This window comes from Bombus vancouverensis, chromosome 10 (assembly GCF_051014615.1).
Source record: "Bombus vancouverensis nearcticus chromosome 10, iyBomVanc1_principal, whole genome shotgun sequence".
NCBI lineage: Eukaryota > Metazoa > Arthropoda > Insecta > Hymenoptera > Apidae > Bombus > Bombus vancouverensis.
Genome location: NC_134920.1, coordinates 12,811,476 through 12,829,016, shown reverse-complemented (window position 1 = coordinate 12,829,016; position 17,541 = coordinate 12,811,476). Strand labels below are relative to the sequence as shown.

Below are 17,541 nucleotides of genomic sequence, written 5' to 3'. Positions count from 1 at the left end.
ATAAAAAGAAAAATAGAATGAAGCGATTCTTCGACCTTTGTGCAATATCTGTACTTGACTTTTATGCAAATAAAAAACGTGAATAACATAACGATAAAAGTTAATCGTAATTTAAGGTTTAAGGTTTATGTGACAAAATTTTTCTTTGAAATTTTTCTTTTAAGCGTTTAATTTTCTATAAAACTTGTAGGATATAATTTAAATAAAGTGACAAGAAGTTTTGAGAAATTAAAAAATTAAGAAATTCAGGATTTCGATTAAAAGGTTGAAACATTTATTACGATCATTTCTTTAGAATATCTTTAGAATATCGATTAAATAAGAACATGATAATTAAAATATATATATATAGTGGATACTTAATAGATATTTCTGTCGTTACTTTCAAAGAGCGCGTTATTAAACAATTCAACTAGAATTCACTAAAAATATGTAATTCATTCGAACGTGAAAAAGTTCGATGCGTTTGATGTAAAAAGTAGCTAAAAGTGTGTAAACTAACGTAAGCATCGAGCGAAGAAAATTTCACGTGTCCTGACAGCTAGCAGGAAAAGGCAAACTTGTCGAAGTGCAACGCGCTCCGTCGATGGCATCGCATTTCTGCTGCGCTACAGAATTTCAAAGCTGTCTCCTTCCATTACACAAGATAAATCTTTCCGATGCGTCGCTACCGAAGTTCCATAACAAAGCAAGATAAACTGAAAAAGTACACGTGCACACCGACCGGTAAATAAATGCTAAAGTTACATTATCATAACTATCCCTGACGCATATGAAAAGCAACCATAAATAATTGTTTTATCGTGTACTCGTCGCGTATTCGTCGAGGACGAAACACGTTCTACCCTAAAGAAAACTTAATCTCCATATATCTTCCACTTTTGGTTAAAAAAAAAAAAAAAGCGAAATAAAAGAAAAGACGAGAAAAAATGGAAACTGAAATTAAAATGAAAAATGAGAGCGAGATAGCATTTGAAAGACGTACTAACCTAATGGTATAGGCAACAAGCTCGGCATGAAGGTGTTGTGGTCTCCATGATGAATAATATTATAAATATCCTTGCCGAGCACATCGTCCTTCGTGTAATTTATGTACTGAGTTATGTTATCTGTTACGTACTCCACTCGTCCCTCCGTATTTACAACAAAAAGGAAGCCATCTAGCGCCTGGACAAAAATGTCACAGCAAATTAAATTTTAACGGTATTCCATGTGAATATATATATATATATAAATAATATTGATGGTCTACAGTGATTAATAGAGAGATACAATATCGATTAGATAAACGACTTTATGTGAAAGTGCGATAATTTAATTAATCATTAGATTATCTTCTACTTAATTCTCATAGAAATCAACATTGGAGAGTTTCAAGAGTTATTCATAGTTCTTTTTTTCACTCTATAAAATATTTCTAGAATTTAACTTCTGATGTTGTTAGAACGATTGGATTATTCGTATAAATAAGATCTCTCATCTTGTAGACAATTTATACGTCAGTAGATGGTCCATAAATGTCCGAAATCATAAGCGAGCATACAATAGATAAAGTTTAAAAGGTGATCTTAAGCCGAAATAATTTTCTACGTTCTATTCGAATGATATTAGATCTAACGTCTTTTTAATTTAATTTATAAGTGACGTTAACAATATATCGATTACAATGATACGCTATATATAGCGTATATATCTAATATATCTCTATATTCCGGAAATTTGATTAATTTTAACAAAACAGATATTTATCGAAGCAGATCTTCGTTTATCTAGTTATAAATTGTCAGTAAACAGGAATAAAGAAAAACGTGCAGATGCTCCAGGCGTATAAGTATCAATGAACCAAAGTAACAAGAACAGAATGGATTGACGAGATTCGATTTAAATTGAGTTGTACCTCGAGTAAAATAGGACCAACTTGATCGTTGGACAGTATGTTAGGATTCGAAGAAGACACTTCTCCCTGTTGTACCGCATGACTATTCGAGCCTTCCTGTTCCCTAATGTGCCGAATCTGTGAAAAATAAAATAAATTGTAGCGACTGTAAAGTATCAACTGTATCAATAAAAATTCAAATCGTCAAGTCGATAAATTATATACCATCTTAAACGATATATTATAAAAGCATTTTCGTATAGATGCATTGCTGTAAAAATGTATAAAAAATATATACATTTGGAATAGTGTGAATATCCATGTTGAATCGTGTTAAAATTAATTCTTGGACGTTTTTAACTGCGAAAACGAGGACAATGAAAAATAAAATTGGAATATTTCATAAAAGGTAACACGAAATAATAAATTCAAACAAAAAAACTAACTTTCTGTTATCCCAGTTGCATATGTCGCATATATTAAAAATGTAAAAAATTGGCAAAATAATGATATGAAAAAAAATTCCATTTAATTTTAATAAAACAGTAAACTGTGCCACGAAGTTCCACGTGTCAAGATAACGAAACAGCACAACCCTGATTTCACGTTACATATGTACATAGTTTGCATTTCTATGCCGATTAAATCAACACTGCACTCTATAGCATCTACTAGTAATGGCCGAAAAAGAGAAATTGTCCAGAAACAAGGATAAATGATTTTGTAAAAGATTTACCAAATTTTCATTTTTACAAAATGCATTATTCCTTCTTTCTATATTGATCTTTACTTCTTAGAAATTATATACCAAACGATAAATTATTTTATTAGGTAGCTGCTTCGTTATCAAAAACAATCGATTTATTTTACATAAAAATAAGTGAAAACGAAAGAGATATTTAAGCAAGTATAATTTCGTTGATCGTGTAACCAAAATGACTGAATATATTACAAGAGACCAGAAGCTAGCGACTTATTTTTATCAATAGCTGAAATAGAAAGATAATGAAACGACACAATTATTTGAAATTGCTGTTACTTCAAATAAACCGATACGTCATATCGTTCTAAATAACACTTATATTACAATTGACAAAACGAAATACTGTTCTAAATCATCACTTTCTTATTTTAAGTAAAATTTATTTAACAGACGATTGAGATAAATCTTCATTTTATTATAAAACTCTACTTTTTTCGGTGTATATATTTATTATATAATAATAACAAAAACGTTTTCTCTCTCAGTTATCGTTTTTTCCATTCTACGTGTAAAAGCTTAATAACAATGTAACGATACTGTTGGAATCACAGCCGAAGAATCTTTTTTTATCAAGTTGTTAAATAATAACGCAAAACCGTATTACTTCATTTGACCACAGCAAGTCGCATTGCATATTGTATTTCACATTACATAGCACGGTGCATACATACATATCGTAATTTAATGTAATGAATAATTTACAATGACCGCGTTTTTTATTCGTCATAATAATATTAAAAATTATTCTTTCTTTATACCGCAACGGACACAAAGGTAACATTGCGCAAGGCATTCGGATAAAAATGCAACGGCATTATCCAGAAAAATGAACGGGTCTATTTTTCAACAAGCTTTACAACACATAGAGAACGGAGAATTTTTCCAAATCGAACACAAGCAAAATATTTATTAAAATAGAGCAATCAGAAGCGAAAAATAAACAGCAAACTTCATATTGCGTTACAATTTTGTATTTCCATTGCGAACGAGTTTTTACATATTAATTACACATGGCGAGATTGATTAATTTCAAAATTGATTTCCGATCGTAAAACTTGATAAACGAAATTGTGGAATATGGAAAAAGAGTAATATGACAGAAAGAACTGCTCTTAGTATAAAAGCACACAAATAACAGTAATTTAAAAAATTTGTTGAATAAGCGGAAAAATGATTAGATTTACCTAATAACGGATAGAATATACGTATTACTAATGGAAAGATTTTCTACCGTACACAATTTTCGTGTGATTCGTACAAAAGTTCTTAATTCTTACTCAATTATCGACATCGCACAGTAAATATTTAACCTGATAAAGCACATTCCTCCTGCTTGTGCGATAATTAAACACAACAAGCTGTTGTATCTATCCTATCTATTAAAAGTTTGAAGCAATTACTCACGAATCTTTTGTTACAATACAAATACAATAGGAAATACAATAGGAAATACAAATGCAATAACATATATATATATATATGCTTTCAAACAATTGTACAGTGATTATTTATGAAAGTTTTCTTTATTTAAATGTTTCATTTATAAACAGGCTCTAGGATCTAAAAATTGAAACATTATCGCAAAGAAAGACTTACGTTTAAATGTAATGCAAATATTTCTTATTGAATTTACAAATTCTACATAATTCCTGCACACTTACTGCTTTAAAACACATTCGAACAAAATGTGTATGCAAATAGAATTAAAAATAACTTACAATACTAATGAGAAAAGAGAGATAAATAGAAGAGTCAACGAAACGCTTTATCCAATGTTTTCAAGTAGATAACTGGAAAATAAGTTTATTCAAAAGGAATCATACTATTATTCTTTATACCAGTTCATAAGACCGTGATTGTACTTTGTTTCATGACTATAGTAATTGTGGAAATCGAACAAAAATATTTTGTTTTTTATATAAGAAAAAATAAAGTAAAGTAAAATCAAAATATACTTGTTAGTGTCAGAGCGAGAGTCAATAAAATTATTAATTTAATATTTCTGCTTCAACAATGTTACTCTCAAGGAGGCCACCAGATGAATTAAAAATACATACTCTGTCACTTTCTCCTGCGAACTATGGAATTAATAATAATATTTTGACACTCGTGTCCTAGTTAAATATGGAAAATGAAAATATAGCCGAGGTTGGTAAAAGATCGTTCGATAATAAATCTTAGAACGATGTGTAAAATCAGTTAACGGTTAGAAAAGAAAAAGCGTGAACTCCGCAACGCTGCCATTCAGAGTCGCAAGGTTAGCCGTAAGTAGAACACGAACGAAGAAGGGAAAGTAAATCTCTGCGTTACCGGCCGGGATTTGGGCACAAGCGTGCGGGAAAAGCTCGTCCTTGAGCTCATATTTCCCAGCACCGGTAGATCGCGCTCGTAATCGGAATGAATTTAAGCACACGGGTATACAACGTACCGTGGCCTCGAAAAGTCGGTGACTCGGCGGCTGAGTCCGACAAACGGTTTGCGACGTTGCCGCTAGCCTCTGCTATAAAACGTATATATTTCTCCCGTTCCGTCACACGACACACGCGATAAATTCTTCCTCGGTCGCTTTTAGAATCATCATTGATGTTTCTACCTAATCGAGAACATCGTTGATCAAAGTAGAAAATAATTGAATAACGCAAATGTTACGGAAAGGCGAGAACCAGGAAATCACGGGGATGGGAATGTATCAACCTCCTTCCTGATTACCCTACATCGACAAACGTACGTTTGAAACGGACTTTCAATGATAAATCGAAAAATCGTTGTTACCGTAACGATGAGAAGATTAAAACGAAAGAGACTTTTACTGCAAATTTACAATTGATTCTACCTCGGTCACGTCGTTGGACACAGGATGCGCGCGACTCTACTGCGCAGATGACGTCACACGAACTCTTGCTCCGGTAGCTCGCGTTATAACGCCGTTTGGAAGGTTTCCTATTGGCCTCGGTGACGTCATTCAAGGTCACGTGACAAACTCTCAAGAAGTACTTTTTTAACGATTCTTCGTGTATCTATGGAATTCATTTGCGAGGGTGTCACGCCGAGCACGTCGCAGAAGAAAGTTTCGTGCTCACCGAGGGTCGTGAATTTCCTTTCCAAAACGTAATCGCAATATGTCTGGCAAAAGAAGAAGGCGAACGAGCCGAATATCGCGAGCCTGGCGCGAAGAATCGACATGTGCTCGTTCGTGAACCGCAAAACTAACATGCAGAAGAACAGACGGGAAGTTCGAACCCCTTCCATGCCTGCTCTCTTTCTCTCTCTCTCTCTCTCTCTCTCTTTCTCTCTCTCTCTTTCTCTCTATAGTTCTATAAGTATGTATAATAATGTATATAGACACATAGCTTACAATCAGACGTCGGTTCGGACCACTATCGTTTTGTGTGTTTTCAACCAATCTAATATACATGTGGCTGCTACTTTCGCGACTATCTCGTCACAATGTAACACGATTAATTTCAAATATTTTCTTTTTCACCTTCGTTTAACGAAGTTAATACTATTATTCTCATATTCTCGTAATACAACGTTAAAGTAACAAGCTGTAAATAAAGTAACGCGTATCTAATAAATTAATGTCATATAGCGTAATAAAATAACGAAAGACTAAGGTAAAATTGATTTTTCTGGAAATATAAAAATGTATTTTGAATAAAATGTAATTGAATAAAATTGAGTAAAAGCATCAATGACATTCAAACACTTTACTATCGTTTGGGACGAAATCAATCAAAAGTTAAACTCAGCAACGCGAATCTATTTCAAGCTACTAATCGAGCCTGCGTCTTGCTTCTGAAACAAACGTACTACACCAATATCGAGGGACGTAAAGCATTAACCGTGTAACCGCGACCTGGAAACACACACACACACACACACAGAGGTTGAAACACGGATATCGATTAAAAATATACAGGCACGACTAACATATTCTTAAAAATTTTCAGATTTGCTGATCATAGTTTTGATAAGCCGAGGTATTGTCATTCGATTAAGTAAGAAAGAAAGGAAGAAAGGAAGTAGAATAGCGCGGTTTCGTACGGTTCGACAGGCAGTTTCCGCAGTTCCCCAGACTGCTGCGCTCAGCTGTTCCTTTCGACTTTGAGCGTTACGATGTCTAACGTGAATTTGACAGATCCTCGTCGACAGATCCGAACGGAACAAGGACAAAATACGAATCGTTGCCCTGTTGTAAATAGCGACGAGCGCGATCAGTCATTTCCATGCGGTGCAGGAGAAAAACGTTTCGTTAAGACAACGCGAGTAAAGCGTTATTGGGCGAATAAGAATGTCTTCCTTTCGAACGACATGTTCTCCTTTTTTTTTCTCCCCCTTGGCGAAAGTTATTTTATCGATATATTTCGTTCCTTCCAGAAATAAATTTCTCGAGAGCCCGGAGAAAGAGTACATTTAACTTCTTCGAAGGAGACTTTGCTTTGTTCCTTCGTTCTCTTTCCATTCTGTTTTTTTTTTTTTTTTCATTTTTCTCCTCTTTCTTGTTTCGTGGTCTTTTAATGTTCTTCAAAACGAAAAATTTATCCTCTAATTTCGTTGATTTATTCCAGCGGATCTAAGCCGGCCAACCGAACGAAACAGAGATTCATCTCTTTATTTCGAGCCACATTTCATTTCCTAAGAGACCTGCAGTCACACACGGTTGAATTATGCGAAAAAGAATCGAGAGATTTCGACTACATTTCGCGCGCACGACAGCAAACGTTTGAACGTCCGGGCCGCGACGCAATGCGCGTTTTCAATGGTATCTCGCAACAGTATCTAGGAGAAACTGTCGGAACGTTTCAATGGAATCGCCGCTCTCGGTCTCTGTATCTTGGCGCGTTCTTATTGACTACTGCAGATGAATCTTTTGGAACCAGTTTTCGAGCTGGAAAGATAGCTAACAAAACGACTCGACGTCTTTTAAAAACCTAACAACTTCGCATCGCGTATTCCTGATGCGATGAATGAACATCTTAATCGCGCAGCGTGCGAAAATAAAACGTCAGATCTTATGGTTCGATTATCATTAACCTACGTGTCGGGTAAAGGACCTGGAAACTGAGCCGACATGAAAGAAACGAATCGGCGTATCCGTACGATGAATCAAACGATTTTGCAGTTAACAGGGTTGTTTAACCCTGCCAACTATCTTCAGCCACGGTCGATAATCGAACGGATTTGTCAGCCAGACGAAGAACCGCGCGAGTGTTGAAAAGTTCGACGATCGTGACACGCGTTGCGGAAGAATCTTTTAAATCTATCGATCTACAGAAAGGACGAGGAAACGTCTGTGTTGTCTCGTTTCGAATAATAGGATCGAGATCTCGCGCGATTTACGACGGCGTTTATTTTCGTAAATGCAGTCACTCCACTCTTAAGATCTCGAAGAAACGTCGCGTCATCGCGATGCTTCTCCAGCTTTTATTGCTTTTAATCGACCGAACTAAACGCGCCTCTCTCCTTTCTCTACGACGACGTTCGAAATTACCGATTTTATTTTACCGTGTCCGAGTGAAAGCTCCGCCAAAATGTCGCGTGGCGTGTTCCGTATCCTTTGGAACACGTCACAGCTAATTAATTAATTTAATTCGACGTGTCTTCGTCGTCCTAACCAATTCGTCGTATAATCGAATTGTTGTAAAAAAAAAAAAAAAGAACTGAGAAATTTGCGATTTATTCCAGAAAGTTGAACAGCATAGTTTGTCGCTGGCGCGTTACTAATCCGGTCGAACCTGCTTTCAGCCAAGTTCGGATCTTCGTTCGCTATTAGGCTCATAGTTACGCCACGTTATATACTACCAACGTTCTAAGATTTCTAGATCCGAAATCACGAAGAGGCCGCCTGCTATGGACCGAGCATATTAGCAGAATGAGTTTCAAGGGGTCAGTTTTAGCGAGCATCGTGAAACAGTCAACGATGACGTTTAAATCGTCCACTGATTTTTCAAGTCTAAATAATTGTTCATCGAAGACGTTATCGATCGAACGATTCATGAGAAAATGAAACTACTCTGCACGTTACCTTGCGATAAAGTTTTACGAAGCTTTTAATTTTAAAATAAATCGTTATTAAATATTTGTATAAACACGCAAATAAATGTTATCGCTATTTTTAAATTATATGTGTAAGGAAAATCATTTGCATTTGCAACAAAAGATTCCATCGCATAACATCGATGGACGATTAAACTGCATAGTACGAAGATTTCTAATTTCTTGAATTTCACAACTGGATTTTGTACATCATCGAATTAGAATGGAAAAACCGCATGATCGTTCGAATTTAGCGGACGATTGTACGTTTTCACCTGAATTATCTGACTGTCACGTAAATGCACGTAAAATTAGTCGATTCTATCATAATTTAGAATTAATTACGATTATAATGCAACTGTATATGTATAGCTGTGCAAACAATAAAGTGATTCGATAAATGTGATTGCTCGAAACCTTGCACGAAACATTAAACATTGTGGTGCAAAGATAATGAATGATAAGAACGATTGAAAACAAAAAATACTTAAGAGAAATGTGATTTTGTTTGAATGGCAAAATTACTAGGAAATCGTTATCAAATAATATAACAACGTCGGGCAATATGAAAAATTGCAACAAATACAAGAAAATTAGTAATTAGCGAGGAATAATACTGAAATGACAGCTCGTTTATCAAGATACATGTTTACAAGGAAAAAGAGAAGAAAAATAAAGTTGGAAATGGATCCAAAGATGTAGTACAAAGTTCTGTTTTGATAAAACACTTATCGCGATAAAATGATGTATTGCATAAAATGTAGAGAACGAACAACTGATTACTCTATTTAATCTCCGAGATATTGCGTTACGTTTTCGAGTAGATCAAACTTCCAATCGCTTCTCGGCGTTTACTCCCTTGACTCGGTCCAACCCATTCGGTTTTGTATTTCACGAAGATCGTCTTGTACCAGCGTCCAGCATTATTCGAACAAAATTTTATTTAAAATATAATTTAAATAGTCGCCTACTATGCGACGTTGCTTCTAATTAATAACTCGTCGTTAATTCGTATAACTGGTAAAATTCATATACCGTTGCTATAAATACAAATGGACCGAAAATATAGACGATAATAGTGCGCACACTTTGAAAAGTCATACGAAACATTTCCGTGAAACGTGATCAGAGAGTAATGGAAAAATTGGCCGTATTTCCGTGAAAGGGTCGAAAGCAACGAAAGAACAAAAAGAACGAAAAGCAACGAAAGAAAATGGAGGACAAGGGAGAATAAGAGAAGAATATAACAATCGAATATAAATGAAACGCGAATATTGGCTAGACAGGCAAGAAATCAATGTAAAATTTGACGCATGCGTTGAAATTTTTATTTCACTTAAATGATACACGAGTAAATACCTTATCGATCGACCGGTTCAAGAATAACGCGCAGAGTCGCTAGACTCCGGTAAAATGTTGCACGATAATTTCCCTGTGACATAAAAATAACTCTTCCAACTTTCAAACGGAAACTTTTAAACCGGAAAAGCGACGATCACGAGGTTTAACGGGGAAAATAACGTGGAGATTTTCACGGGCTCGATGAATCGCCTGGCCCGTTATAAAATCGCTTTTCTCGGTGAAACGAACGCGATTCTCACTTAGGAGACGGTTGCATAAACGCGTCCTGTACGACACGTCAGGATTTGCCACGTTCAAGTATAATTTACATCAAATCGAACGAACGCTTGCAACATACTACGAGAACTGCTTGACTTTGCTTATGCGAATGCAAGAATAAATTCCGCGCCGCGCGCTCCTTCGCTTCCTTTCTCCTTCCTTTAATGTCTGTTTAAAAGTAACGAGAAGCAAAGAAAATAAAAATTCTACGATGGAAATTGCGATTAAATAAAGGAAGGCAGAAACGCGGAATAAACGGTGAAAAATATTAGTAACTTATTGGTAATTCAATCTTTTTTTTTCAGTTCTTTCCGATTAATCCAAATCCATTAACTCCACTTTAATGAATTTTTCAACTTCGTTATTTGGAAACATAAGTACCGTTCAACTTCAACACAGAGTATATAAACGAGAAGTTTATCGAAAAATGAAACTTTCTTAAGTCCGTGAACCATGCACTATCGCTGTATCGATGCACTAAATAGATTAACAGATATCTGTACGTTTATTTAACGTAGAATCGAATTTGGATAAGATTTCTTTCGCCCTACGCGTGACTCGACAATCAACGATTTTCTGTTCTCTACCGTTGCCTGTTCGCCTCTCTTCTTCGTTCTAACGAATAATTCGCATCTATTTCGTTCGTGTTTCGTCGTAGGAACGAACAACGTCGCGAAGGAACGAATTACGACACAAACGTGTGAGAATTACACCTCGTTGACGTAATAAGCGTTGTGGTAACGTTTTGTTTGTTGAAGCACCGTTAACGTGCTATTTTGAAAAATGTCGTAATATTTCTAAATCAGAATTTAACATGGAATTGTAACGTTAACAGATAAAAGTTTCTCTCTCGCATCGAGCAATGAAACACGATAGAACGAAGTTAATAACTCGAACGATAGATAAATAACGTTATTTGCATACAATGGTTAAAGCTCTCAGAAGTTTCTCATAATGGTACTTTTGTAGATACAACTGCGAGAAATATTGCCTCTCGAACGATAATAGAAATTTGTAGAAAATTCTTCTTCTTTCTATTTGCAATTTCATTTTATACAATGCGATATACATAAAAAATAAAAAAAAATCTTATATCGATAGCGCTAATACCTGCGTTCTATAAACGGGATATTATTTCTCCTTTGCAAAGGAGCAAAAAGAAAGATCGAATTATGCTTTAAGCTTCACAGTGTGTTAAACGAAGCAACGAATAAAAAGAGAAATAAGAACGGGATATGTTCACCTGGAATAGCTTATGAAATAAAAATCTAACGTACTGAAAATACATGTACGATTTATCATAATTAAAAATAACTGCACAAAGGAGAATGTAACAATTTAAATAACATCGATACGTACTCGATCAGAGGTGAAGATAAAATAGCGATTTAACAACCAAACGAAAAATCGGTCTGTACAACAAAATTTAAAATAATCAAAGAGCAGAACGAACTTGAAGGAAGAAAGAAGGGGAAAAGAAAATCCGTATTAGCGATAAAAAGAAGAAACGACAAGGAGAGATCTAAATGCAAGTAATGGAATATATAATATTTGAAAAGCGATTTTCTTTTATTTTTTTTTTTTTTCGCGAGGAGAAAGAAAACGAATCCCTCGATTACACAGTACGTTCTTTGATCGAATCTCGAAGGACTCGCTGTTGAGTTTATCGATCGGCCATTTGAAAGGCAGAAACGTACAGATCTGTCTTCTTACCTGGTCGACGGTTCTCTGAAGGATCTGGCATTTGTCAGTCTTGCCAGAGCTCATGTCCGTGGCGGAAATCAGCTCGGCAAGCTCGTCGATAAACAGGTTCTCCTGGTTCCGTCGTCTTTTTTCGTTAAGGCACTTGTTACTGTAAACAATCAAAATTGAACAGATCATTGAATCGTTCGACCATGTTGCTCATAATTCTTATCGATAAGTTGTTCTCCGAAATGGAAGACACGCCGCTTCCAATTAAATTAACTTTTATCCTTTCACAATCCTTCTCTTATTCTTAGAAGAATCATGTATATAGGAGAGAAAAAAGAATATATGTATATATATTTAACGCGATAATATTTTTATCAAATGTCTAATTGGAAGGCTCGATTTATGGACTATCGTTTGAAACGAAGCAAACATCGAGTATCCAATATCTAAATTAATATCTAAATTGTGGTAGAGCGAAATTCTTAGCGTGTTAAATATCGTGGCGAGCGATAAAGTCATTTTGTCGGGTCACTGTGCAGTCATTTTCGACGGTGTACTATAGTAACGGCTATAGTACAATTTAACGAATTATCACTACGATGTCGATAAGTTTCTCCGATAAAATGGACGTAATACGTTTCCGCGTTGAAATCGATATTACAATAATTAGCTAAAAATACGTATTTATCGGAAAATAGAATTGTACATTTTGCCAGAACTTGGACAGTTTTGTAACTATAAAAGATACGACTAACCGCGCTGCTATAATAACTATATTATAACTTCTCGTTAGAATATTTATCAGTAACTCGTCAGAGGCGATTCTTTTAAGAACTAACGCGATCTCTGATTCCGTCGAGTAAGAAATTAGCATAGAGGTTTATAATAATTAAAATATACGTTTTTGTTAGAATATTTATAAATGACTCTTCAGAGGCGATTCTTTTAAGAACTAACACGATCTTTGATTCCCTCGAGTTAGAAATTAGCATAGAAGTATATATACATATGTTTCATATTTATATAAAAATATGAATTTATACGAAAATTCGCGATCTAAGGATAAGAAGCGTCGAACAACTTTCTCGCTCGATTCGTTCGTTCCTCTTACTCGATTTTTATTCGCAGCGACACGCATGTTCCGTGATAGGTCGCGTGCATCGTCGTCTATCGGAGCCTATTATTTCGTGAAATCTGTTCAATTTTCATTCTCAACTTCGATCGATGCGATATCGTTCGGTTAAAACGTTTGCATCGATCTCACGGATGCTGGCTGCTCGCTGTACAGGCTCGTTAATCTTTTCACGGCCACTAATGGGACTCTGTTATGCCGAACTTTTGTTCGAGAAACGGTCCGGGGAGAAACGAACTATGACGAAACGGCGATAAATCACGTCGTTGAAACGCTTATTGCCAGATTGCAAATCAATCGCGGGCAAAAAGTTCTTCCGTGAGACGAATCCCCCTAAACGGAGGTTCTTTCAAATGCCGTATTTATTTCGCACGTAATTGCGACTTATATTAGCTATTTTCTCTAAGAATCGCAGGTCTTTGATGATTTTCGATCTGACCTGATCCGATCCGATGATCTGATCGAACGAGTATACAATTATCGAAGCATCTTGAGCCTCGTTTCACACCAGTGTAATAAAACAGAGAAACAAAAGGGAGGAAAGAAAAGCAAAGATGTTTCGAGATGTTTAACGCGAATCGTTCGTGTCCTGTAATTGAATATTACGGCGCGACTTTTGACCCGTTTTCAAGATTCTACCGGAAGCCTAAAATTTTCCACGGTGCTGAACACCTTGACAGACCTCTATACACACGGTCAGCTGACAATTTATCAAGAGAACTTTTCGTCTTCCACCAAGGAGATATTTTTTTATCGACTAATAGATCGTTTGAGTAATGTTTTTGACAGTGGATATACAGTTCCTCGCGAACATACAAGAAACGAATCATGCGCGGTTGAATAAGATATTAATTTTATGAAAATACGTTGCCTTTAAATCTAAATTTCAAATCGACCTATACTTCCATAAAGGCATAATTTTTTGTAAAATAGAACAAAGAAAACGGAGAGAAAAAAAGAATAGGAAAAACTGTAGAAAACAAGAGGATAAATCGGAATAAGTTATACATACTTTGGTATTCAAATAAATTGCCTCTGGCATTGATTACTATGTTATACACGGGAGACTTCCCGTGCGCTTAATTGCCATTTCCCACAAGTGGATATTGTCATTTCAATGGTGATTTATTCTTCCGATTAAACCTGCTCTATTTGTCACATTATCTTCAGCTATTACTCGATCTGCAATCTCGTCTAGATCGTCTGTGAAACCACGTTGCCACGATTTTATTGCCAACTTAATGATCGCGTAATTCCAAATGAATCTTTCAAACGTAATAACGGCTCTGTGCTAATGAAAAAATTGAAAAATGACGATGGCCGCGATGTTAGCGCTAATATTTGTCGCGTGGAAAATAAAACATAACGCCACGAGATGACTTTACTTTTTCCACATAAAGAGAGAGGAATGTGCGCTTACGTAGATGCACATATATACGGTGGATTGCAAATATTCCGCGTTACAATACAGTACAGTGTCGAAGTAACGAGCTTTCCCGCGAATAAAGACACGAGGTATAAACGTATAGACGTATAAACCGAATACGAATAAGGTCTATGACATAAGTATTGACTTGACAACTAAGTGATTGCGGATTTTGTCATTAGATGGTATTGACAAAATCAGCAATCGCTTAGTTTCCAACCCAATACATATACATTTTTACATTTCGATTCGATATACGTTTATCGAGTTATATAGGTGGCATTTTGTTCCACAACCTTTCTCCGTCCTTCGCGCAACTTTAATATTTCAGAAGCTCTCGGGTCTTTTCCTGCGAGAAACTTCTCGATACGAGTTTTTACGTCGACGAAATTCCTCAAAAATCGAAACGAACTTTCCGAGCGACCCAATAGTATGTGTATCGTGTACAAAGTATTCGTTTAATTCGATACGTTTGCTAATTAAAATCGTGAAATAATAACAGAAAAAATCGCGTTATTGGAACTGCAACGATTTAAGGAAACTCGATGAGGAGGTCTACTCGCTTCGGCTTAACCCGAAGAGGAGCTTCGAGGTATAAACGATCGAATACAAAAAGCGAATAATTTACGTGATCTTTTTTTCTCAATCCGAATGGATCAACGTCTAGAAAATTAACTGCTCTACTATGCCGAAATTCGCCACAACCCTTCATCAACTCGAACAATAGGAACTCCGCCATTAACCACAGACTCCATCGCCAAACCCACGAATCCACCAATTAACCCTCCGTGATGAAACACCGAGCAATCGACGAAGAAACCTTCGAAAGTACGAATATAGCGCTGCCAGAAGGAGCGACCACGCGGACTCTCGGAGAAACGCTGGAAAACTATGGAAAAGAAAATTGGGCCACCGAAGGTCGTGCAAGTTTCCGGGATAAGCTTCTCTAGGACGGATCAACGCGAACGGCATTCGCTCGGCGAATTTCATAGAAAGAAAATTGTTAGATGCTGAATCAACTGCTCAGTCCCGTTGAAACGTTCGGTTGACCTTGCCTGACGTCACGTCGCCGAACAGTGACTCTCACTTTGTTAAGGCTGCATTTCCATGCGATCGAGTTGCCTCATCGGTCGTGTTGCACGGTATACATCGTCCTGGCGCTTTGCAAAGCCTCGTAGAACTGCTGCTATCGATAACGTTATCGATGAATAGCGAAATCCCGAATATTAAAGGTCTAAGCAAATTTCTACGGTTTTCTACGGAATTTTCGAAAGAATTCCACGGTTATTTTAGAAACGCGATAATTTCTAAAAGGACACTATTGCGCGTTCGTCTTCTTTTTTTTTTAATGAAATTGGCATAAAAGATATTCAAACATTTATTAAAGAAAAACGCGAATAGCAACGGTTCCACGTTACAAAGGTACAGGACAAAGAACGTCGAAAGCGAAAAAAATCTGTTTTCGATAATGAGAAATTTAAAAACGTTTTATATCAGTCGGTCTTTTTTTTTTTTTTTTTTGAAGTCTGCTGGATTAATTGAAATTTGTTCCTCGCTCTCGGCAACGATATTTTTGTTCGTGTTTTAATAGGTTACTATGCAATTTTGTGCTAACCGTGAAGAGGAAAAAATTAACAATTTATAAACAGAGTATTTTATAATTACACTTTTATCAATCGTTCTCTTTTTCTCGACTCGTTATAGTTTTTATAACCGATCAAGTTACACTAATTAAAATATCACGGAACGTAATATCGTTTCTCTCTCTCTCGCCATCTGTTCAAAATTAATTATTTATGTTCGTCTATTTAATTAAGACTGGGTTATATTTTATATCTTATAGTACAATGAAATATAACGTAAATAAATTTTTATCGCCTCAAAGTCCAGACTATTGGTAAATTTGTAAAAGAAAAAGAACGTCTTCGTTGCTAAATAACTGAACAATTAATCATCTACTTTAAACTTTCTATTTGAAATGAATTTCCTAAAAAAATTTACTTTTCTAGTAAAACGTCGGTATATAGCTACACTTGCCTTTTTTCTTCTTCTTTTTTTTTTTTTTTTTTTTAATAAGCGATAATTATAATGCGACTTTAACAGCGAGGCTTTTAGCGAGCGTTTATGCAAATTCATATTTTTATAAACAGAAGACGAGAAATAGAAACTCAAGCAGAGATTCGCTTGATCCAACGCTACATTTTATTTTAGAACCAGTGTCATTGAATATTTTGTATATCTTTGAATATCATATTATATGTGTAACATAAATTACAAACTTTCCATAAATGAATAAATATGCACGGTCGATTAATCGTAAATTCGTCTATCGTGTGGTTAATCGCTGTATTATGACAAGGATTTTTCGTGCATTTTGATGACTTTCGTTCGCTTATGGAATCATACACTACAACGAATTCGAAAACTACCACTGTTCGACACTGACACGAGCAGCGGATACGCATGATTTAACTTCCCGACGAACTAGATAGGTATCAAATTAAAATGGACCCATGCTGCATGCTAAACATTCGCTTTACTTATCGCGTTTAGCCCGATAATTACGGCCGCTTTTACGTATATAACGCGACTGATGAATATGCAAAGGGCTGGAATAAAACGCGGAAGCGTACGCACTCGTTTACGACCAATTAGACGAATTTAATAGCTGGCAAGAAGCATAGCTACGCTCGTTTTGCTGCTCCAGGAAAATATGTAAGTAGATCGGTACGATGTGTAGGTACGTGCATAACTTTTGCTTATTTTTTCAGAATTAACATTTACAACACGTTAGAATGTTTAAAATTCTGGATATTTAGCAGTATTTGTTAATCTATAAGGCGAAACAATAATCGCAATGTAATGTCATAATATTCTGTATCGCGTATCAATTTTGTAGAGCCGTGAACAAAAATAAAATATTATCGATACAAGCGTTTCTCGTATAAACGACGATTTAACTGAAATTATTTTTCAGTTTATAGAATCTCTCT

General features: G+C 35.7%; 1 protein-coding gene across 8 annotated transcripts in view; it reads right to left on the bottom strand.

Annotated features, from left to right (window-relative positions):
• LOC117163436 (uncharacterized) overlaps nucleotides 1–17,541 on the bottom strand; it is a 129,465-nt gene that overhangs the window by 23,781 nt on the left and 88,143 nt on the right. For all 8 annotated transcript variants that reach the window (XM_033345698.2, XM_033345699.2, XM_033345692.2 and 5 more), the window contains 3 exons: nucleotides 12,012–12,150; nucleotides 1,898–2,014; nucleotides 990–1,167 (listed from right to left, as the gene is read on the bottom strand). In XM_033345698.2, coding sequence (XP_033201589.2) covers nucleotides 990–1,167; nucleotides 1,898–2,014; nucleotides 12,012–12,150 — 434 coding nt within the window. The remainder of the gene's footprint in view (nucleotides 1–989; nucleotides 1,168–1,897; nucleotides 2,015–12,011; nucleotides 12,151–17,541) is intronic.